This window comes from Mesoplodon densirostris, chromosome 3 (assembly GCF_025265405.1).
Source record: "Mesoplodon densirostris isolate mMesDen1 chromosome 3, mMesDen1 primary haplotype, whole genome shotgun sequence".
In the NCBI taxonomy this organism is placed as follows: Eukaryota; Metazoa; Chordata; class Mammalia; order Artiodactyla; family Ziphiidae; genus Mesoplodon; species Mesoplodon densirostris.
Window position 1 is genome coordinate 146,278,818 of NC_082663.1, and position 23,087 is coordinate 146,301,904.

Here is a 23,087-nt window from a genome sequence, read left to right on the forward strand (position 1 = left end):
TACTTTTCCCATATAGGTTATTACAGAATATTGAGTTTAGTTCTAAAGGATTTTTTTTTCTTTTTTAAGGCAAGAGAATGCTGGACATAAAATTCAGGACAGTGGAGACCTTTGGGGTGAGGCAGACAGTGAACATCGATAATGTTCTAATGGTAGATTCTGATGGTGGGCTAGTGTGTATGCATTTTGCTTCTCTGCTCTGTCAAGTGCATATGTTACATCAGTCAGCACGTTGGATGGAAAGAGCACACTCACAGCGGGTAATTTGGGAAGTGAGGAGGACAGGAGCAATGGTTAAGGGGAGGGTCGGGTGTAAGGAGATGTGCCGCCCTGCTGGCAACCGTGGGGTCCCATCACCATCTTTAGTTGAAAGGGGCAAAAGGAGGGAGTGGTTCACAGAAACTGGAGCTGGGGCTGAGATAGAGGGATGCTGTGAATCCACAGTGACCTGCATAGAAGGGGCGTGAGGGACAAACGCCGTGGCCTTTCCCCTCCCACTGGCAGAACCCAACGTAACCGGAAGCCAAAGGTGGAGGAAATTGATTGATGTAATCCTGGGGTGAGCCTCCTGGGTAAAGACCTCTTGCACATGTGCATTTCATCTATTCTTTTTTTTTTTTTTGTGATACATGTGCTAATTTAATTTCCTTAGTGAAATTCTGCAGAACATCTGGGTCAAAGTGCATTTTGCATTATCAAAGAGGATGAAGCAGAGGGGAAAAATATGCATGACAGAGTCTTGACTTTTAAATGATTATTAGTACAGTATCAGTACACCAAGTAGTGACATGCAACAAGTTCCTGAATTCTATCATCTAGTAATTTTAAATAAGAGAAACCAAAAGCAGCCCAATACTAGTACCCACTGTTCTCTTAGCCGGAAAGGACTATTTTAAGGCTGGCTGTTTACATAGGTTACAAGTAACTATTTACTACTTTTTCATAGATAAAGCCCCTGACCTTCAAGAAAGATTTAGGGAAAAAAAAAATTTAATCCCTTTCTTTCTTAAGAAAATTTTTTTAAAACTATATCTAAGGTCATAGGAAGGAACCTTCATGATATAACTTTTGAACAAGTACAGTTGCAACATAAAGCTATGACTTAAAATTTAAAAAAAAAACTATATCTAAGAAAGAAAAAGTCAGTGTTCGTAATATGCCACTTGAGCGAAAAGGCATAGGAAAGCAGACCACATATACCCATTAAGTTTCTAAGAAATATGAGGTAAAAAGATAAAATCTTTGGATAGGCTATAAGTTTGTACAAAGAAGCTACGACTGCTATTCTGCAAAAAGTGAAGGGACCTATTATATAATATACAGAAATAATTTAATGCCTTTTCACAAGAATATAACCCAAGCCTTGTTAAAGCCTCATATTCTATGAAGGCATCTAAAATGCCAATCCACGGCACAGCGCTTTTGCTCTTCCCCTATCCGTTTATGCGGTAATTCTCATGGATTTCTGGCCGGATGTCACAGACAAAGGCCAAGAGGTTATCCAGGACTTCATCCCTGTTCTGCCGGAAGTAGGTCTGAAGGATGGTCATCTTCTCCCGGGTGTCCTTCTCCACTTCAGTGCTGCAACTGCCGTGGGATCCCAGAGCCGCAGCTTCCTTGGCCTTGAACTCCTTCTCCCTCTGCAGGCGGTACTGTTCAATTTCAGCCTGGGCTTCTTCTTTGGCCTGCTTCAGCCTCCGGTTCTTTCGCTTGCGGGCCTCGGACACCTTCTCGGCGGCCCGCTTCTCGGCCTGGAGCAGCTGCTGGATGCCCTGCGACTGACTGGCCATAGCTGCAGCGGCGTCTCCGAGACGCCACAGACAGGCCTAAATCGGCGCGTTCGCCCCCTCGGGTCAGTCATCTATTCTTTTAAAAATTAATTTAATTTAATAATTGATACAGGGAACTCTACTCAGTACTCTGTAATGACCTATATGGGAACAGAATCTAAAAAAGAGTGGATATATGCATATGTATAACTGAATCACTTTGCTGTACACCTGAAACTAACACAACATTGTAAATCAACTACACTCCAAAAAAAATTAATTAAAAAATCAATATTCAGGTCATGTGAAATAAAATTACTGGGATAGACTCCAAAAAAATAAAAAATAAAAATTGAGATATCATTCATATACCAAAAAATTTGCCCTGTTTAAATGTACAATTCAGTGGTTTTTGGTGGATCCATAAACTTGTGCAACCATCACCACTATCTACTTTCATATATTCTTTTTCAGGTATTCCAACTTTGCTTCAAAAGTCCAGTATGGGAGAGGGGAAGGGAGGAGTTGACTTGAAAAAATATTAAATAGCCCCCATTATCTCTGCAATGACTCAAAGAGACCTCTTCTGAGGGTCCTGGACTCAGTTTCCCTTTTCTTAGAAAAGATCACGAGAGATCCCTAAAGACCACCATAGACTGAGTTGGACAGCCCCAGACTCGATTCCTGCCCCTTCCCCTCTGTCCCTGGCAAATGGGGATGTTCTGAGTGGCTTCATCTCATAAAACTGCAGAGCAAACATTAATTAAAAATCTTTGCCCAGAGCTTGGCATTCCAAGGTTTGAACACAAACCACAACAAAAACTGCAAGTGAAATGAAACAGTCCAGAGGACTTTCGTTTCAGCACTGTTATTGCTAACTCTGCTTGGTAGAAGATGACGTCAGGGGAGTCACCTGCCCGGGGCCACCCACTGAACGAGAGGAAGAGCCAGCATTTATGCCCAGAGTCCATTCACTTCCGAATTCTCAAGAGGAGGGCCAAGAAATTTGGGGACACTGTCTCAGGGGTTCAGATGAGACCCCTATTGATTTAAATTTTTTAAAATTGGGCTAAAATACACATAACACAAAATTTACCATCTTCACCATTTTTGAGTGTACAGTTCATTAGTGATAAGTACCCTCACATTGTTGTGTAACTGTCACCACCATCCATCTCCAGAACTCTTTATCTTGCAAAATTGAAACTCTGTCCCCATTAAACACTCACTCCCTGTTCCTCCCTCCCCCAGCCCCTGACACCCACCATTCTACTTTGCCTCTATGAATTTGACTCCTCTAGGGACATCATATAAGTGGAATCATACAGTATTTGTCCTTTTTGTGTCTGGCTTCTTTCACTCAGCATGATGTCCTCAAAGTTCATCCATATTGTAGCATGTGGTACGCAGGCCTCTCACTGTTGTGGCCTCTCCCGTTGCGGAGCACAGGCTCCGGACGCGCAGGCTCAGCGGCCATGGCTCACGGGCCCAGCCGCTCCGCGGCATGTGGGATCTTCCCGGACCGGGGCACGAACCCGTGTCCCCTGCATTGGCAGGCGGACTCTCAACCACTGCACCACCAGGGAAGCCCAGAATCTCCTTCCTTTTTAAGGCTGAATAAATATTCCATTGTATGGGTGTATCACATTTTGTTTATCCAGTAACCCGTTGATGGACATTTGGGTTGCTTCCACCTTTTTCCTATTGGGGACAAGGCTGCTCTGAACATGGGTATACAAATATCTCTTCAAGACCCTGTTTTCAATTCTTTCAGGTAATACCCAGGAATGGAATTGCTGAGTCATATGATAATTCTATTTCACTGTTTGAGGAACTGCCATACTGTTTTCCATAGTGGCTGTACCATTTTACATTCTCACCAACAGTGCACAGGGTTCCAATTTCTCTACATTCTTGTGAACACTTGTTATTTTCTGGACAATTTTTTTTTTGATGTAGCCATGCTAATAGGTGTGAGATAGACCCTATTGCTTTTCAATTTTTATTTAGATGTAAGGAATTGAACTTTATTAAATACAGTGATTGCTAGTGGTTACAAATATATATTTTGTGAAAAAATATACATACATTGCTGGTGCATGCACAAACACATTTTACTGATCAAGTATGTGACCAGAAAAGTCTGGAGACCCCTTAGTCAAACCAGCTTTGGCTGTGTGTATAGGTGGGGAGGAGGGATGGTGATGTTTGGATCATCCCAGAACCCACAGACCAAAGATAGCAAAGTCCAGAGGTTGACTGAGGCAGTCTGTCTCATCCTTCAAGGTCCAGCAACAATGCCCCCTCCTCCAGGAAGCCTCCCTTGCCTTCCCAGACACAACTCCAGCTCTCTGATCTGGGCTCCTCAGCCCAGGGTTCCAGAGTCCCAGGGTCCCCTCTCTCTGACCCAGCCCTGACCGCAGAGGGGTTTGTGTCTAGAGGCTGAGGGCTCTCTGGGGTCCCAGCAATGCCCAGGCACAGAATGGGTCGAGCAGAGTTTGCTGAATGAATGAATTTGTGGAGAGTCTGTATGGCCTGAGATGAATGTGAACCAAAAGAGGCTTGGCTGTCAGGGGTGAGGAGGGTTGGGTGAGGCTCTGCTCACCGGGGCCACACTGGGGTACGGAAGCAGCTGCAGGCCAGACATCGAAGGCCAAGGTTGAGGAGGCGTGGCCAGCGGAAGAGCAGGCGATGGGAGGTTTGCACATACAGGCTGCCGGAGGGGTCCACGGCTTTGAGGGCAGTCAGCGGAGTGTAGCGGGTGTTGGTCTGTCTGCGCAAGGGTGGTCTGGCTGAGCCGATGACCTTGACAATTACCTGTGGGGTAGAGCCCTGAGTTTGGGGACCCAAGGAGAGGGGGGTTCTGTAGGGAGGGGCCCCCTCACATACCTGAGCCATGTCCTGGGGCTCTGGGCTCCCCACTCACCTTGGCCACATCCTGTGGGCTCTGTCCCACAGAGTGAAAGAGCTCCCTGGAGGCCGGGAGGTACAAATCCCGAAAGTAGCTCAGGGTGTCAGCGTCAGTGCCTGGGAACTCGGCTGTCGAAACCTGCTCCAGGAGCTTCCCTTCAAATTCGGTGGCCACCGGGCCCGGCTCCACCAGGGAGATGCTGGGAACAGGGGTAAGGGGGAGAGGGTCTTGAGCCCCAGCACACTCGCTGCCCCATTTTGCCTATTACTGTCCATCTTTCCTCGTCACGCCCCTGCTTCTCCCATCATTGTTTCATGCCTCCTTGCTCCCCCACCTCCTCGCTCCTCCCCTTCCCTTGTCTGTCCCATCACTGCCTTCATTCCCCAGTCACTGTCCAAGTGCCCGTCTCACAAGATGTTGAACTGCAGCAGCTGGACAGCCAGACCCTCGAAGAACCCCTCCATGGCGAACTTGGAGGCCGCATAGACTTCATTGAACACGACACCTGAGAGGATTACAGGAAGGTGGGCTCTTAGGGGGTCTGGGTGATGGGCTCTGTAGGTCCAGAGGGATGGGGTCTTGGGAGACAGTGCAAAGAGGATTTAGGGATCAGAGCATATCTGGGGCCAACCCGATGGGTGTATGTGATGGGAGCATATGGGGTCAGGATGAGGTTGTCTTGGGGTGCCAGGTCCCACCTCTTCCTGGCAGTGTTCCATCCACCCTCAGCCCAGGGAACTCTCCTATTTCCCTCTATCCTCTAAACCCTTGGGCCACTTGGGCATGGGATGCCCAGGGTCCCCAAGGGCAAGCGCCATTCACCAGGGTCTTTACTGGTCCCTGTTGAGCAGTGAATGTGTCCCCCTCCCTTCCAAGATCAGGAGATTCAGCTGCAAGAGAGGCTGAAGGGATGGAGCTGAGTAAATGCAGCTTTTCCATGACAGGGTAACAAGTAGGGTGGATTCCTTAGGGGACTGCTGGGGAGGGGGGCAGATCCGAGGAAATTTCCAGGGAAAGGAAGGGAGTCTAGAGAGGTTCAAGGAGGAAGGGCCCGGGAGAAAGGATGACAAGTAGATGGCCTCCATAGTAGGCCCATGGCAGACATCATTAGTCGATCTCTGCTCTTTTCCCTGCAGAACCTCAGAGTCCCAGATCTAGACATCTCTGGAGCCTGGTGGGAGGTGTTTGGCCAGAAGGGGCCTCAGGAAGAGTGCTGATGGTTCCTTTGAGTTTTGTGGGATGGTTGGAAGAAATTTTGGGAGGCTTCCAGAAGTGGGGTTGATAATGGATACGGATGGCCTTTGGCAGCGTCTGTACCACCCCTGTCTACTCCTGTACCATGATAGACATAGTTAATCTATCCCAGAACTTTTTCCTTCTGAGCTGCAGAATGCTTCTCAATGCAGGCATATTTAGGGAATGTGAGCTAAAACCTAATTGCCATCCTTCCAGCTGGGAGAGGGTCAGACGCTGGGAGGATTCCCAGGGGTGCAGCCCCAGGGCTCACCTTGCAGCCCCATGACACTGCTGACCACCACGATGTGGCCCCGTCGTCTCCTCTTCATGCCAGGAAGTACAGCTTTGACCAGACGGACGGCCCCGAAAAAGTTGGTATCAAAGACGGTCTGCATGGCAGCTAGGCTGAGCCCCTCCAAGGGCCCCACCAGGCCCACTCCAGCATTATTCACTAAGGGGGTAGGGCTGAGGGTTACTTTGAAGTCCCCCAACTCTTCTAGTGTCACTCCCCCAGGGACACTCCCTAAATGATCCCACCCCTCCCCCACTCCAAGTTCAGGGGTAGTCCAAGGTATCTTGGACGGACAAATGTGAAGCATTGATAATCTTTAAATATAGTTCAGCATTTGTTATAGGGGACTCTGAGCCCTGGGTAAGGAAGAGGGCTGCTGGGAACAGCCTCAACTTTAATGCATGAGCAATTCAGCTCTGACCCCAAATTGCATCAAAACAGCCACACCCTCCTTAGAAGACCGTTTAGGGACCATGAGTTGCTTCTTCATCATGCTCCTTCCCCACAATGACTCATCAAATTAATTTTCCCAACCACATATGGTTTTCTCCATATGTGAGCATTTCTATTTGATAAAATCCACCCTATCCCCAGGTCTCAGTATATTTCTTATATCTCTAATAAACTGAATGGTATCCTGGGCTCTTAGCCAACTGATCTACCCTTTCTGTCCAGGGTCAGATGTTATTAGGGAAACAAGAGAGTTAGTGCCCAGACACTGGAAAGAACTTGCTGTGATAAGGATCTATGCTTAGGCCAGGGAGGGGGCGAGTGACCCCAGGGGATGCTCAGACTCACCCAACACGTCCACTTCCCCTCCCTGGATGCAGCTGAGACACTGGGCCACTGACTCATCACTGCACACGTCCAGCTGGGCCACGGTGAGGGTCTGACCCAGAGCCTCCCCAGCAGCTGCCTCCAGTGTCCCCTTCTTTCCCAGGTCCCTCATAGTGGCCACCACTGGGGACAGAGAACAGAGTTGGAGCAGGCACTAGGTTCCTTTACCCTGTGTGTGGACTTACATGTTCCTGTGATATTTTGCATGAGTAGTCACAGAGGAATGGAGACCCACAGATTTATACACCTACATTCATCATACAACCACAAATGCATACTTGTGTACAGATATGTGTATATACTTCCATCCATCCATCCACTCATCTAGCAAACATTTATTGAGCATCTACTACACCCTATGCACTATTCTAAGTGCTGAGGCTATTGCATGAAATAAGATAAAGTCCCTGCCTTCACAGAATTCAAAACCAGTAGGTAAGACAATAAAATAAATACAGAAAAGATGGCTTGAGAAAAGAAATGCATGCACACCTAAAGTCAACATATGTGCAAATATGCACATGCAAGTGTGAATAGCCCCATTTGCATCATCAACGTAGGTTCCAATTTATTGAACATCTATTATATGCCAGATAATATGCTAAACACATTTATAAACACTAACTCTAATCCTTACAAGAATCCTATGATTAGGTCATTGACTTATTTTCCAAAGATGGCCTCAACATCTTTTATCACACATGCTCTTCTAAAACCTAGCTGCTCACCCATCAGCCCATGAAATCTGATTCCTCTCCCCTTGAATCTTGTGGCTAGTTGGGAATCAATAGACTATGGTAAAGGTAACCCTGTGTGGCTTTTGAGATTAGGATGGAAAAGATGTTGCAGTTTCTGCTTTGCTTGCTGGAATACTCACTCTTGTAGGTTTCAGCCACCCTATAGCAGCCCAGCTGTCCTGAGGCCACCATGCTGGGAAGAAGCCCAAGCTAGCCCAGATAGAAAGACCACATGTTCCAGTCTCCTCTGAGCCCGAAGTGCCCAGCTGAGCCCTTCCAAATTCATGACCTTTGTAGACCATGAGACATAGATGATTGCAGATATTTTACACCATACATTTTGGCATACAGCTGTGTATGCCATACACCCCATACATTTTGGGGTGATTTGCTTTTAGCAATAGTAATCAGAACACGTAGGTAATATTATTATCCCCATTAACACACTGAGGCTTAACACAGTGAAGTTTCTTGCCTTCTCCACCCCTAGCAAGTGTGAGAACTGAGATTTCAACCTGGGTTCGTCTGAATGCTGATCTCATGCAGCTGTACACATGTTTACACCCGCCCCCCCCCAACGCCTGCACCCACAATCACACACACATTTGCATGTTGTCTGTGAGCCCATGTAATTCACAGGTGCTGCACACATGAATGGGACCACATGCATCTACATATAGTGACAAGCATGGGCCCAGGGGCTGGGCTACCTGAGTTCAGATCCAGACTCTGCCAAGTTCCAGCTTGGGCAAGGACCTTTGGCAGTCGGTGCCTCAGTTTCCTCATTTCTAAGATGGGGCAAATGAGAGTGTCCACCTTTTCGGGGTGATGTGGGGATTAAATGACTTTCTATATGCAAAACACTTAGATGGAAGCCTGGCACATTGCAAGCAGTCAATAAGCATCATCTTTCAGCAGTTTTAGACACTCATCTGCCAGCCCACAGGGACACACACTGCACAACTACCTCTCTGCACACTGGCACCCAGACTGTCACACCCAAAGCTGTGCATGTCTCTAAGACAGAGGGTAGAGGGCTGGGAGAAGCAACTCTGCCAACTGGGGCAATGCCCTCACCCCTGCATCCTCCTCTTAAGTAATGGCCCTTTGCTTACTTCGACTCCAGTGTGCTCTGGGTCAGAGGTTCCCATGGGCCATTGATCCCAGAGTGGCAGGGGGCCGAGTCTGTAGACCTAGAGCCCCCTCCTCCTTAAACCCTCAAGGTCAGGGTCACTTAAGAGGCTTATCTTGGAGCATTAATCTGGGGATGAGTGGGGGTGGGGACTCTTAGGGACTGACTAAGTGAAACCTCAGAGAAGCCCTCCCCAGCCAGCCCTTCTAAAAATAAATATCACCCACACCCACCCCACTTGTTTTATTTTGCTTCTGACCACTTATCTGCACTAGCCACATCATAGGATTTAAACATCTGTTTATTGTTTGTTCTCCCTCACCTCCCCCACTACATCACTACCTAGAACAGAGATTTTTGTCTATTCTGTTCGCAGCTGTGTTTCTAGCACCTAGAATCTGGCACCCAATAGGTGCATTAGAAATATTCTTTGGATGAGGGGAAGATTCACAAGCAGAGGTGGGAAGGGGGCCTTCGTGTGTCCAGGGTCCTCCCCAAGCCCACAAATGCAGTCGAAGTCATGGACTAGTGGAAATAGTGCTGGGAGAGCTAAGGGTCTTGGGAAGCCATGCCCACCCCTGTCCTTCCCAGCCTCACCCTGGTCCCCTTACCCTGGTAGCGCTGCCTGGGGTCTCGAGCCAGCTGCACTGCGAGCTCCAGGCCAATTCCCGAGGAGCATCCTGAGATCAGTACAGTCCGGGGTGCGTCGGCCATGTTGATCCCTTCCTGGACGCGTGACCTCTGCTGGCCAGCACCTGACTCCCGCCACCCGTCCTCTGCTCATCTGTCCCCTCCTAAGCACGCCCCACCTGCAGGCTGAAAGGGCCCTGGGAGCCCCCAATTATGAACGGACTTTGGGCAGGCAGCTGAGGGGAATCCCTTCACTTCAATATAGCTCCTTCCGGGCTTCCCTGGTGGCGCAGTGGTTGAGAGTCCGCCTACCGATGCAGGGGACACGGGTTCGTGCCCTGGTCCGGGAAGATCCCGCATGCCGCGGAGCGTCGGGGCCTGTGAGCCATGGCCGCTGAGCCTGCGCGTCCGGAGCCTGTGCTCCGCAACGGGAGAGGCCACAGCAGTGAGCAGCCCGCGTAACGCAAAAAAAAAAAAAAAAAAAAAATATATATATATATATATATATATATATATATATATATATAATATATATATATATATATATATATAATATATAGTCCCTTTCTTTTATATGTCAAAAATGTCCTCTCGCTGCTACACTCAAAACTGGGGGCTTTTGTTATGATGATAAATTATCCAGGGCTGGGAGGAGTTTCAGGCGGTGTGGGGAATAAGTGGAGGTGTTCTCTTGCTGTCTCTACTCTGGGCAAAGAATCTGTGATTGGAGAGAGGGGACCAAGAGTGTGGTCCCAGAAGGGTCCGTTCAAAGAGAATGGGCAGACATGTCAGAAGGTGCGATTAGACTATAGGAAGAACTTCCCAACAGAGCAAGGCAGAGCAGGAACTTTATGAGTGTTTTAGCTAGGAAAGTCTTAAGTCTCTGATGTCCCTGGAGAGAGAGGAGGAGCAGCTTGGGGAGATTCCCTCTCCTCCCCCTCCTCAGGGCCCCCCTCCCCCTCAGGCCAGATGGGGCCCCACCCCCTCCTCCCTAAGGACACAGAGTCTCTTTGTCTGAGGAACCAGAGGCTGGGAGGGAGACACTGCCAGCTTCTCCCTCTTGGCCTGGGGGCGGGGAGAGTGGGCAGTTCAGGGCCCGGGATATGCCCCTTGGGTTCCTCCCTGAGGAAGCTCCTTCAGATCCAGCATGTCTGTGCTTGTTCAATTGCACAGACAGCTCCACCTGACCTGACCCGCTGGGGCCCCCTCACATGGGGGTGGGGGCGTCCCAGTGGGGTGAGGGGGGGTTCCGCCTCACCCCCGGAATGGCAGGGGTCCACCCCTCCCTGTGGCAGTGCCCTGCTTAGGGTAGGGCCATACTCCCTGATTTAATGGGCCATGTGTGAGAATGGAGCTGGGGCATCCATCTGGGGCCTGAGACAGGCAGAAGAGGGCTAGGGATGGAGGTGGGAGCGTTTATTTGAAGATTAAGAGTTTGGGGAAAAGAAAGAACTGTGAGAACTGTGTTTTGGAATCTGTGGTGAGGGTTTGGGTGTGGGGCTAGGGACCCCATTTTGGAATCTGGGGTGAAGTTTGAGGTGGGGTGAAGATCCCTTATTTAGGGACCTGCAGGGAAAGTATGGAGTGAGGTCGGTACCTCTTATTGTGGGACCAGGCAGGTGGGTGAGAATTTGGCATCAGAATTTGGGGCCCTGGCTGAGCCAGAAAGGATCTGGTATAAAGCCGTACCCCCTAATTCCAGGGCCTGGATGGAGGCTGAAGGTTTGAATGGGACTAAGATCTCCTTTGACGAGGCCTGTTAGGAGAAAAGGGTTTGGGCTAAGGCTGGGACCCCGGATTCTAAGGGTGAGTGGGAGTGACCCTCCTCCGACCCTGTGGGGCGAGGCAAGAAGGGCCCAGCTCCCGGCCCGCGGCTCCACCCCTAGCTGGGCAATCAGAGCTCAGCACAAACTTTCCCAATTCCACCCACCAGCTGTCAGCTACCCCCCCCTTCCGCGAGCTCCGCCTGGCCCCGAGCTGGAGCGCAGGGCGAGGCCAGGGCGGGGTCTCGGGCAGTCTCCTGTGGATCCCGAGTGGAGCCGGCCGCCGCGAGAGTGCCCCGAGCCCGTGGAGTCGCCGCGCCCCGCAGCCGCCCCGGCTGGTCCCCCGCCTTGAGTGTGGGTCCCGCGGGAATGGGGAGTCGCCGGGGCCTGGGCCAGCCGCGGGCCGGCCTCTGCCTGCTCCTGGTGTCTCTGCAGCTTCTCCCCCGGATGCAGGCCGGTGAGCCGGGAGGGGGAAAATAGGACCCGGAGTGCAGGATCCACCGAGGCCCCCAAAGACGGCGTGCAGTCGGGAGTCGGGGGCGTGCATGGGGGCCGTGCACGTTGCGCGTGGCTACAGTGCGGTGTTGGGGGGCGAGTGTCTGACTCTGGGCGGTTTGTGAGTGTGACAGCTTGGGGGGGGTCGGGGAAACGTGTGACCCTGTTTCCTGGGGGGTGCGTGGCAATGAATGCAATTTATAGGTATACATGTGTGTAACAATGTGCATGCGGCTATTTGGAGTGAAACTCTGTGTGTGCTGGGTGTGGGAGATGACGATGATTGTACGGACCTGGGTGATGGGATATGGCCCCTGGGCGAGTATGTGATTGAGTTGTGGGTAGGGGAGTGTGTGTCTGTGTGGGGGGCTGATTTTGAGAATAACCGTGTGTGTGTTATGCGTGTGATTGTGTGTCTCTGGGTGACCCTCTGAGGGTCTGAGGACTGTGGTTGTGGTTTGGGAGGCTAAATACTTGCCCATGAGGGTGATTCTCAGGGGGATGGTGGATGGTGAGCGGGGACTAGTAGGGAAGAGGGTTGATCTGGGATTCAGAGCTCCCTTTGCGTCTCCCCAGATAGCTTCACCTTATTCCCCTTCTTTCTCCCCTGCCCCTAATTAGCGCGCGCCCACCTCCTTTCCCCCCATCTCTGCCCCCCTCCCCCCTCCCCGCCCTCCCCTGAGCCGGGATCAGCACCATGGACAGGGCCTCGGGAGGGCCTCGGTGAGGGGCGAGGCGGGGCGGGGCGCGGGGCGGGGCGGGGCACGGGCGGGGTCGGGGGGAGTGGAGGTTGCTTCCCCAAGCTGAGCGAGCCTCGGGTGTTTTTTCTGAGGAATTTCTCAGGGGCCCCCCAGGGGTCCCGGGGGCCGCCGGACGGGTGAGTCAGCGCTGACGCACGCCCAGCTGCGCGAACCTGGCTGGACGCCGCGCCCCGCCCCGCAGGGTTCTGGGTCGGGGGCGCCCCGGGGTTCGGGAAGGTCGTGGTCCCTCAAGTGGTGATTGAGGGGGGCTTCCCTGGTCTGACCCCAGGTCAGGCCCTCCCCGTAATCCCTTCCTAAGGTGAACTCAGGACCCCAACACACCCACCCCCACTTTCTCACTTTCTCCTTTTCTCTGCAGTCCAGAGAGGTGTGTGTTTATGCGGATAATCCCAAGGTGGCCTATGCCCCACTCCCACGGTCACACATCCCCACAGTCGTGCGGTCTCAGGCGTGCACTCAGAATATAAGGCCCCTAGGACACGAAGAACGTTAAACACCTGGGGCCCACGCCAAGGCAACCCCATCAGCCACCCGCCACACGGTCACAGCTTTTGTCATCCACCTACACTTTCAAACTCTCCCACATGCTTCCACTGGCATCCATACGACGCAGTCGACGTTCTCAACCAGTCACCCACTCGCTGACTTGGCCACACTCTCACATATAACCACACTCCTCCATCTCGAGTCTGAGCTATTACTATCACAGACTCCCGTGCATCACCTGCAGGACCTCGAGCTCACTGCCGGGACCCCAGGACAAGTCCAAGAACTGCACCTGATTCCTCCATCACAGGCCAAACCCTCACAGACATCGACACGCCACAAAGCACACACTCAGCTAGCCCCTGGTCCCTACAGAGTCACACACGTGCTTGCACAGACTCAGGCATGGACACAATCGTGCATGTACCTATTTGCACAGACACTCACACCTAGGCTCTCCTACTCATCTGAGAGGGTCCCAGCCATGTCCCAGCCCAGTCCCTGCCTGCCTTCTTCCACATCCTAGACCCCACTTAGCCTCTCCCTGGGGTCCTGACCAGCACAGGGGAGAATCTGTGGGGGAAGGGCAAGCCAGTTACTTGACAGACTGCCGCCCCCTGGCCCTGCAGGCAGGACTCAATGCCTCTTGTGTGTCTCCTTGTCACAAAGCCAGCCATGGAAAGAAAGGGCAGTTGGTTTCTGAAAGGACATTACAGAAGGAACACAGATTGAAGCAGGAGACATTTGGGTTAGATGCTGGGAAAGACTTTTAAAATGTTAATGAGCAGTTGGTCAAGGAGAGACCCCTTCCCAGTGCATAAAAAGTGGAGTCTGGGTGAAAGGAGAGCCTGGGAGAGCCACACTGGGTGGAATCATGGACCTCAGCCCTCCCCTGGGCCCCCGCCCGGAGAGGGGGCAGCTGGGATGATCATTCCATGGGGGAGTGACCCTTGTGGTCAGCAGAGCCTGGGAGCCCAGATTTTAACCCCAGGGGACTGTAACCCAAATACCTCTTAATAACAACCCAGCCACAGAACAGGCAATTAGAGATTAGAGATGGGGCTGGTGGAGGCAGCAGGGTTGGGGGGGGGGGTGCCGAGGGGGAGAGAGAGAGATGGAGGGAGTAATCCACACACAGAGATATAGAGAGGCACGGAGATAGAGGTAGGCAGAGAGAAACAGATGTGAGACCGAGGGAAATACCAATAGCAGAGACAGAGAGCTAGAGGGTGAGAGAGAACTGGGAAGTAAGAGAGGGAGGGAGAGAGAAAGACTGATTCAGAGTTGGACACAGAAAGTGGGACAGAGAGAAGGCAGGGAGGGGGAGAGAAGAAAAAAAGAGCAGAACGAGGTTGGGGGCAAGAGAGAGCTGAGGTTGAAACAGGGCTCTGGAGAGTCTGGAGACTGAGGGGTCTGACCCAGGAGAAGCTGGGATGGGGGTGCTCTCATCCAAACCCCTGTCTCCAGCAAGTCTGGACCCCCACCCTGGATCCCAATGGTGAGGTCAGTAGAGCCGCCCCTGGGGTGAGGTCATGGCAGAATCTGGCTCCTGCCAAGAGGCTGGGTCAGGGGGTCAGTGGGACAGTCTGCTGTGGGGGAGGGGAGATCAGGCAGGAGTTTGGGGCTCAGGGGAAGACCCTGCCCACCCTTGCCCAAGCCATGTGGTTCCACTTAGCACTGGCCAGGCTGCACCGGGTGGGGCTGGTAGGACGGCCTGGGTTAGGATCTCACTGGACCAGTCCCTTCCTTTGCTGGTATGAGAGGGAGAGGGTCAGAGGGAGGAGGTCAGGAGGTTATCAGAGAGAGGTGATCAGAGGATAAGGTCAGAGACGGTGATAAAGTGGGGGAGGTCCACAGGTCAGATGGAAGAAACTGGGATAGGAAGAGGGAAGAGGTCAGGTGGTAGTCAGAGGGAGGTGGTCAGGGTGAGGCAGAGGAAGGTCAGTGGGGGTGGCCAGGAGACATCAGCGGGGATCAGAGAAAGAATGGTCAGAGGGAGGAGGCCACGAGTGATGAAGGTCAAGGAGGAGGTCAGAGGGAGGAGGCCACAAGTGATGAAGGTCAAGGAGGAGGTCAGAGGGAGGAGGTCATGGGTGATGGTGGTCAAGGAGGAGGTCAGAGGGAGGAGGTCACGAGTGATGAAGGTCAAGGAGGAGGTCAGAGGGAGGAGGCCACGAGTGATGAAGGTCAAGGAGGAGGTCAGAGGGAGGAGGTCATGGGTGATGGTGGTCGAGGAGGAGGTCAGAGGGAGGAGGTCACGAGTGATGAAGGTCAAGGAGGAGGTCAGAGGGAGGGGAGCCCAGGGAAGAGGTGGGGAGAACACACACAAGGAGCCCCTCCTCTCTAAGTGGGTTTCCCCTGGCAAGGGGGCTTCAGGCCTGGGAAGCAGCCCCAGGGAGCTGGTGCGGGGGAGTGTGGAGAGGGGGACAGTTTGGCTCTGGGGCTCAGGCCAGGAAGCTTTGATTCATCCCAGAACTAGGTCAGCTTTTTTTTTCTCACTGAAAACCAAGGGAAAAAAACAGGAGTCAACAGGCCGATGAGGCTGGAACAGCTGTGGAGTGGTGAGGGGGGTATGCTTCCCAGGCCTGCTCCTTCCCCCTGACCCACAAACATAGCTGGGGGGGCTGACTCCCCCCAACCCGAGCCACTCAAGCAGAGTGCTGGGCTTGTTGTAACTGCCCCGCACCCTGGCTTCTTTCCGTAGCAGACCCTGTGGATGTGCTGAAGGCCCTGGGCGTGCGGGGGGGCCAGGCTGGACTCCCTGAGGGTCCCGGCCTCTGCCCCCAGAGGGTGCCGCAGGGCGACCGAGCATTCGGGGTGGGCAAGGCCAGCACTCTCGGTGTCCCCACGTGGGAGCTCTTTCAAGGTGAGTCAGGGTGAGAGGGGCTGTGGTTCATCCTGGGAGCACAGGTCCCAGTCGGGCCATCTGAGCTGCCCCTTTCTCTCTGCCCTCCCAGCTGGGCACTTTCCCGAGAACTTCTCCGTGCTGATCACTCTGCGGGGCCGGCCAGCCAACCAGTCTGTCCTGCTATCCGTCTACAATGAGGGCGGTGTCCGGCAGCTGGGCCTGGCGTTGGGGCCGGCTCTGGACCTCCTAGGTGACTCCTTCAGCCCCCTCCCCCAGCAGGTCAACCTCACGGATGGCAGGTGAATATGGGGAGGGTGGGAGTCCCAGGAGAGGTGAGATGAGAGCACGCCCCCACTGAGACTGTCCCCTTGTAGGTGGCACCGTGTGGCGGTCAGCGTGGATGGTGGGATGGTGACCCTGGTGGCTGACTGTGATCCTCAGCCCCCCGTATTGAGCCAGGGACCTCGATTCATCAGCACAGCTGGACTTACTGTGCTGGGGACCCAGGACCTCGGGGAGGAGACTTTTGAGGTAGCACTTCAGTGATGGGGGAAACTGAGGCAGAAGGCAGGAGGGAGATTTGTCCACAGCCTGAATCTGGAGAAGAGAACGGAGAAGGGAACTATCCAGCTTCAACTTAGCACCAGGAAGCTGAGGAAGGGAGTGCCAGGCATCATGGTTTATCTTTGTGGCATGTGCCTGTGAGACTGTGAAGCCATGAATTGATCATTTGTGATGGTGCATATTTGGCTTATGGTGGGAGGATAAGGGTGTGATGTGTGACGGCGCTGTTGGTTGTGTTGGTGTGTGATTCCAGCAAGGCAGAGAGTCGTGTGGCTCTGTGACAGATGTGTTTTAGATGTGGTCATGACAGTCCAGGGAACTCATCATCTTGTTTCCCTCCTTATCCCCAGTACCTTGAAGGGCACCTGGCACACAGTAGGTGTCACCATGTGCCGCGAGCGAAGGAACAAATGTGCCTCTGATGGGACAGATGTTGTGGGGTGTGGCTTGTGGTTGTGGTTTGGTGTCACCCTGATAGAATCTTCCTTCGCTCAGTTTTTTGGAGCAGAGGGATTTCTGGGGCTATGGTGGGGCTACCCCCTCCCTATACTTAGCCTGCTTTGGGTGGAAAAACACCAGACCTTGATGCTTGGAATAGGGGTCAGAGTCAGCCTGCAGACCCCTTCCCAGACCCCCACTCTCTCCCCAGGGAGATATTCAGGAGCTGCTGATAAGCTCAGATCCTCAGGCTGCCTTCCGAGCCTGTGAGCAGTACCTTCCTGGCTGTGACGACCTGGATCCTACAGCCACAGGGGTGAGTAAGGGGCTTGTCCTGAGGTCGCTGGCTGAGTCATCCCTGGCTCCAGGTCTCAGGAATGAATGAATTCTGAGCCCTATCCAGGGGGCTGAGTGACCCCTGCCCTTAAACTGTTCTTAGGCATGAATGACCTTGACTTCAGGTCACATAACTGACCCTTGGCCCCTCATCATATGATTTACCTTGACCCCAGGTCCCAGGGCTGAGTGAGCCCTGGCTTTAAAACATAGGACCAATGGACCATGTGCCAGCATGACCCCAGGTGATCTGAGTGATGGGGCCTCCACTCAGGGAATCTGGACCCGACTGGAGTCCTCTTCCCAGGTACACCAGGGGGAGCCAGAAACCCCTCCCCCTCCGCGGAAGGGGAAGGGAAAAGGGAAGAAAAAAGGGCGAGGTCGTAAGGGGAAGGGCAGGAAGAAGAAGAACAAGGAAATGTTGGCCCTGAGTCCACCTCCTGTCTCCCTGGAGAACCAGGTAAGGGGTCTGCGATTTCTCCCTTCTGTTCTTTGACCGCCCTGCTTCTGGCCTCTGATTCCCACTGATCCCTTGTGCCTCATCCAAGGTCTCTTCTTCTTGTCTCCAATAACTGACCTTTGACTTCTCTCAGCTGACCAATCACTGTCGAGGGGTCTGGTCCTGTCTTAGGTGTTCTATCATATCTCCCTCCCAACTTCCAGGTCTGCAGGGGGACTAGAGAGAGGGGGCACACCCAGTTGAGTACCTTATGATTAGGGGGCTCTTGATGAGGGCTACTGCTTAAGGGGAGCCACTAGCTGGGGTGAATGATGGGCTCGTGAGTTAGCGTGTCATTGTTTGGGGTTGACTGGTTGGGGTCATGGGTGAGGGTTACTCATTGGGGGTCTCTAACTGGGGGGACACTATTAGGCCTCCCTGATAGAGATTGCTGGTTGCGGGGATCATTGTAGAGAGATACTGACTGAGGTTGATGTTTGGGGGTTTCCTAGTTGGAGGTCACTGTTAGAGGTCATTGATGGAGGCCACTGTTGGTGTTATTGGTGTCTGTAGTTTAGGGTTAATGGTGTGGGGGGCTCATTGCTGAGGATCGCTAGTTGGGCAAGTCACCAGTGGGGGACCACTGATTAGAAGGCACTAGTAGAGTCACCAGTTGGGGTCACTAGCTGGGGGAGTGCCTTTCAGGGGATCATGGATGAGATAGTTTGGGAGTCCCCGATGGGTAATTCGTTGGGAAGTCATTGATGGGTCACTGGTTAGTGGAATTACTGTTTGGGGGTCATTGATCGGGGAGCACTAGTTGAGCTCACTCATGGATATTCGTTGTCGGAGGATCTCTGGTTAGGAGGAATGATTGGTTAGGGGTCACTGGTAGGGCTTATTGGGGGTCACTAGTTAGTACTTATTGTGGGGAGGTCATTTGTTGGAGAGGTCTCTGGTTGGGAGAGTAACTGGTTGGAGTCATTGATGGGGGTCATTAATTGGGGGGCCACTGATGGTTCACTGGTTATAGAAATAACTGGTGGAAGGCCAATGATTCGGATTATTAGTAGGTGTGTATGGGTCATTGCTTAGGTCCCTTAGTGGGGATCACTTGTCATGGGTCATTAATTGGGGCTCATTAATGGGTCACTGGCTGTAGGAAAAATTGGGGGCCATTAGTTGGGGGTCACTGGGTAGGTGTCCCTGGTGTGGGCCACTGGTCGGGGTCCTTGGTTGGAGGGTCACTGGTTGCACTACATCTGCTCGCCGCATCAGTGGGGAGAAAGAGGGTTATCACTTCAGCCTAGAACAGAGACCCCAGGAGTAGCCTACCCTTTCTCAGCCCCTTCTTTAGCCTTCACCTGGGCCCCCATCACCTGCTGTGTGCCCTTGACCCAATTCCTCTGCAGCTGTCCAGGCCAGGAGGACCTCCCACTCCTTCTCTGACTGCGGCCTGGCCGGCTGACCGACTGCTGAGATCTGCCTTGGGAGAGGACATATGGGATAGGCTTCCAGGAGTCTGGCCCTGAGTGGTGGACATTGACCCTGACCCCTGGGCTTTGGAGCCAGCCCCGCTCTGCCTTCCAGGCCTTCCAGCCCTGCCAGCCCTGCCCCTCCTCCACACACAAGGGCTCTCCCTGCTGGCTGTCCTCGTCCAGCCAGCACACCTTCGCCTGCACTGGCCAGCCCCCTGCCCCATACCCCTCTGATGTTTTTTTGGGAATCCTCCTCTGACACCCTCCCTAGACTGGGTGCTCTGGGAGAGAGAGTCTGTCTCCTCCTTCGTCTCCCTTTTGTCTTGGTTGTCCTGACCCCAGACCTGGTACCCTCTCTGTCCTTCCTCCAGACCTCCACTGACATCCCCAAGACAGAGACACCAGCTCCAACTCTGCCTCCGACTCCCACGCCTTTGGTCATCACCACGACTGTGGCCATTGGCAGCAACGTCACCGTCCTAGAGGTTGTGGGAAGTGGACAAGGCTGGAAGGGAAAGTCCTGGGACAGTGGTGGTGGCAGACAATGAAGAGGTCAGGGGTAAACTTTGGTCTGTCCCAATGTCCTCAGGAGAGCTTGGACCCTGACAAAGGAACTGAACTGGGGACCGTGGAGACTGAGTTAGCCAGAGAAGAAGAAGAAGAAGAAGGTGGTCCCACCATGGGCCCCCACTTCCGGGCAGCAGAACAGTCATGGAGGACTGAGCTCCAGATCTTCGCTGTGCGTCTGGGTGGCTGGGTTAGGTGCAGGGGGAGGGACTCCTACCTGGAGCCACACATAGCTGCATTCTCTTTTTTGCTTTTCTTTTTATCTTGCCTAGAATGCCTTCCCACCACCCCAGTGCAGTTGACAAATATTTATCTACAGATACTATGCTAATGTGACAGGCATTGTGCTAATGAATGGCTCTGTGGGTAGGGTGATTCATTTGGTTTTTAGCCTAAGCCTGATGAGAAGCCACTTGAGATGGAATACAATCTGACTTGGGAGTTTTCAAAGCTCTCTCTGGCTGCTGAACAGCATATGGACTGTAGGGGGAGCCAGAGGGGCAGCGGGGAAACCAGCAGTCCAAAACAGAGTGGTGACCTGGATGAGGGTGGTGGCTGTAGTGGTGGCGGTAGGGATAGAGAAAAGTTGGACAGACTGGGGACATGCCCCATTTTGCTCTTGCTGCTGTACGTGGAGAACGATGCAGAAATGACTGGGTAGATGCACGGTGGCACCACTGAGTAGGATGGGGAAGCCTGATGGAGGAGCAGGTGGAAAGTGACAAGGATCTCACTTTGGATGTGCTAAAGTGGCAACCCTTGTTTGATTGTCAATGCGAGTGATTGGTTAGAAAATTCTGGAGTTCAAGGAAGATGGTCTAGCCTGGAGATAAAGACTTGGAACTCATCAGCGGAGAGATGCTATCTTCAGTCAAGGGATGAGATTGCCTAGGAAAATAAGGCAGACGGAGAAGGTGTCTAGGTTCTAGCTTTGGTGTTGGACAGGGGAGAAGGTGAATAATCCTAACCATCTTACTCTGAGTGCCTGTTATGTGCTAAGCATTGTTTTAGCTTCTTTATCTTCCTGTGGGATATATACAGTCGGCATTCACCCACACATTTTGCAGGTGAGGCCATAGGAGTTGGATAAGTTGCCCAACATTGCTCAGCTATTGAGAGGCAGCTCCAAGATTAGGACTCCACACTATGCCCCAGGGTTCGTGTTTTTCACCTTGCTGCAGCATGGCCAGCTTGAAACTGGAGGATGAGCTGCTCAAAACATACTGGTTGAAGAAAGGACAGCAGAGACAGCTCAGAGGGTGGACTCTCTGCACGCATGTGTGCCTGTGCGTGTGCGTGTGTGTGTGTGTGTGTGTGTGTGTGGTGAGTGGGAGGTAAGTTAGCTGAGAGTTCTGTGTCTCAGTTCCAGGGCTCACACCTCTTCTCTTTTCATCCCCTGCCCCAGGGCGCTGGGGAGAAGGGAGAAAAAGGAGAACCGGCCGTGATTGAACAGGTGAGGGGCCTGGGGCTGGAGGACGTGGCGGGGTCTGTGCTAGAATGGGGGTCACACTTATTTCTCCCCCAGGGACAGCAGTTTGAGGGACTTCCAGGAGACCCAGGACCCCAAGTGAGTCATGGCTGCATTCCCCTCTTCTCGTCTTCTACTTCCAGTTGGGGTATTTTATCCTCTGGGGTGGGGAGTTGGGGTGTAATGTTGCCAGATCATTGGAAGACGATTGGATATTTGAGGCTCAAAAGATGAGTAAAAATAGGGGTTGAGATGTCAAGTTGGGGGTTTATATGTGTCAGTATAGTATTGAGGGGCCAGGGGTGGCTCGGTGATGGGGTAGGAAGGTCAGCATGGGGTCAGTGTCAGTGGTGGTTTGGAAGTCAGCCTGGCTCAGACTTTGCATTTGTCATGACCTCTGTTCCTCTGTCCCCAACAGGGGGTGGTTGGCCCCTCAGGTCCTCCTGGCCCCCCAGGATTCCCCGGGGACCCTGGTCTACCGGTAAGAGACTTCCTCTGGGGTGTAAACTCCTGGGGGAGTGAGGTTTCAAGTTGGCAGCATGGCTGCGACTGGAGCTGGCTCTGACCCCGCCTCTTCATCTTCCTCGCCATCTGGGAATTATCATTCTGGCTCCTCTTCTGTCTCTGGGAGGGGGAGCTATCCCCTGCCTTTCTCCTTCTGTCTCCATCCCTGAGTGTCTTTCATCTCTGTCTTTCTCCCTATGTCTCTGTGCCCGTTTCCTCGTCTCTCTTTTGTCTGTCTGTCTCTTTCTGTTTTTGTCTCTTCCACTTTTTATGACTCTTTCTCCTTCCCTCCATTTCTCTTTCTCTCGCCTTCTCTCTCTTCTCTCTCTCTCTCCCTGCCTCCGTCTTTCTCTGTCTCTCCCTCCTTTCCTCTCTCCATCTCTCTGCCTTCACCTCTCTCTCTCTCTCCCCTCCCCCCATTTCTCTCTGTCCCCTCCTCCCTCCATTCTTTCCTCCATCTCTCTCTGTCTCTGTCCCTCTCTCAGGGCCCCGCTGGCCTCCCAGGAATCCCTGGCATTGATGGGATCCGGGGTCTACCAGGCACTGTGATCATGATACCGGTAAGAGGCAGATAGGATGGCCCAGCCTTGGGGAGTAGAATCCTGACCAAGGAGGGGGGCCTCTCCTGGAGGCTCCCCTCACTACTAGTTGCCCCCTAGTTCCAGTTTGCAAGAGGCTCCCTCAAAGGACCCCCAGTCTCCTTCCAGCAGGCCCAGGCTCAGGCAGTCCTGCAACAGGCTCAGGTGAGTGAAGGATAACTGGGAGACTGTCAGGGGGAGAAGGGAGGACATTGAGAGAATGCCAGAGATGGGAGTTGGTGAGTAGTCAGGAGACAGGTGGATATTTAACTTCTGATGATGGCTTTGTTCCCCTGTCTCTTCAGCTCTCTATGAAAGGCCCCCCTGGCCTGGTGGGGCTCACTGGGCGCCCAGGCCCCGTGGTGAGTAAGGAGGTTGCGTGGAGTGGGGAGTGCATCAGTGGAGATGACTCTAACTCAAACTCCCTCTAAATGCATTACCTTATCTTTCTTCCTCCAAGGGTCTCCCTGGGTATCCAGGTCTGAAAGGAGAGATGGGAGAAATGGGGCCACAGGTGAGATTGGTGGGGGTGGGGACAGGGTTGATGGGAAGGGTCTTCTCACAGGGCTACAGGATAAAGTGCTAGCTGGGGAAAATGGCAAAGGGGCTGGGGTTACCCTTGCAATTACTGACATTTTTCTTCCTCCTTTCCTTTCTCTTCTAGGGCCCCCGAGGACTTCAGGGACCTCTTGGACCCCCTGGCAGACAGGGAGAGATGGTGAGTGACTCCTAGGTCCTCAGCTCATCCCTTATCCACCTCCCAACACCCAACAGGAGCCTCAGCTCTGTGCTCCCAGGGTCTGCTGGTGTCATTGGTG

The 23,087-nt window shown here is 52.9% G+C and overlaps 3 protein-coding genes across 3 annotated transcripts in view; 1 reads left to right on the plus strand and 2 right to left on the minus strand.

Annotated features, from left to right (window-relative positions):
- Window positions 1-1,308: 1,308 nt before the first annotated feature.
- On the minus strand, window positions 1,309-1,844 carry LOC132485707 (V-type proton ATPase subunit G 1). The gene has a single exon (XM_060092291.1). The coding sequence runs from the start codon at window positions 1,788-1,790 to the stop codon at window positions 1,434-1,436; it is 357 nt and encodes a 118-aa protein (XP_059948274.1). The 5' UTR covers window positions 1,791-1,844; the 3' UTR covers window positions 1,309-1,433.
- Window positions 1,845-4,370: 2,526 nt separating this feature from the next.
- On the minus strand, window positions 4,371-9,628 carry RDH8 (retinol dehydrogenase 8). Its single transcript, XM_060092292.1, has 6 exons — window positions 9,526-9,628; window positions 7,007-7,168; window positions 6,188-6,367; window positions 5,092-5,185; window positions 4,696-4,879; window positions 4,371-4,586 (listed from the first exon to the last, which is right to left on the minus strand). Exons 1-6 carry the CDS (start codon window positions 9,626-9,628, stop codon window positions 4,371-4,373), a joined length of 939 nt encoding a protein of 312 aa, XP_059948275.1.
- Window positions 9,629-11,645: 2,017 nt separating this feature from the next.
- COL5A3 (collagen type V alpha 3 chain) overlaps window positions 11,646-23,087 on the plus strand; it is a 37,155-nt gene continuing 25,713 nt past the window's right edge. The window contains exons 1-16 of the mRNA XM_060092294.1: window positions 11,646-11,764; window positions 15,757-15,915; window positions 16,007-16,196; window positions 16,272-16,428; window positions 17,111-17,215; window positions 17,543-17,695; window positions 19,524-19,637; window positions 19,742-19,891; window positions 21,125-21,172; window positions 21,245-21,286; window positions 21,606-21,668; window positions 22,177-22,251; window positions 22,351-22,434; window positions 22,575-22,631; window positions 22,730-22,783; window positions 22,934-22,987. Of these exons, the coding sequence (XP_059948277.1) occupies window positions 11,677-11,764; window positions 15,757-15,915; window positions 16,007-16,196; window positions 16,272-16,428; window positions 17,111-17,215; window positions 17,543-17,695; window positions 19,524-19,637; window positions 19,742-19,891; window positions 21,125-21,172; window positions 21,245-21,286; window positions 21,606-21,668; window positions 22,177-22,251; window positions 22,351-22,434; window positions 22,575-22,631; window positions 22,730-22,783; window positions 22,934-22,987 (1,593 nt within the window). The 5' untranslated portion in view covers window positions 11,646-11,676. The remainder of the gene's footprint in view (window positions 11,765-15,756; window positions 15,916-16,006; window positions 16,197-16,271; window positions 16,429-17,110; window positions 17,216-17,542; window positions 17,696-19,523; window positions 19,638-19,741; window positions 19,892-21,124; window positions 21,173-21,244; window positions 21,287-21,605; window positions 21,669-22,176; window positions 22,252-22,350; window positions 22,435-22,574; window positions 22,632-22,729; window positions 22,784-22,933; window positions 22,988-23,087) is intronic.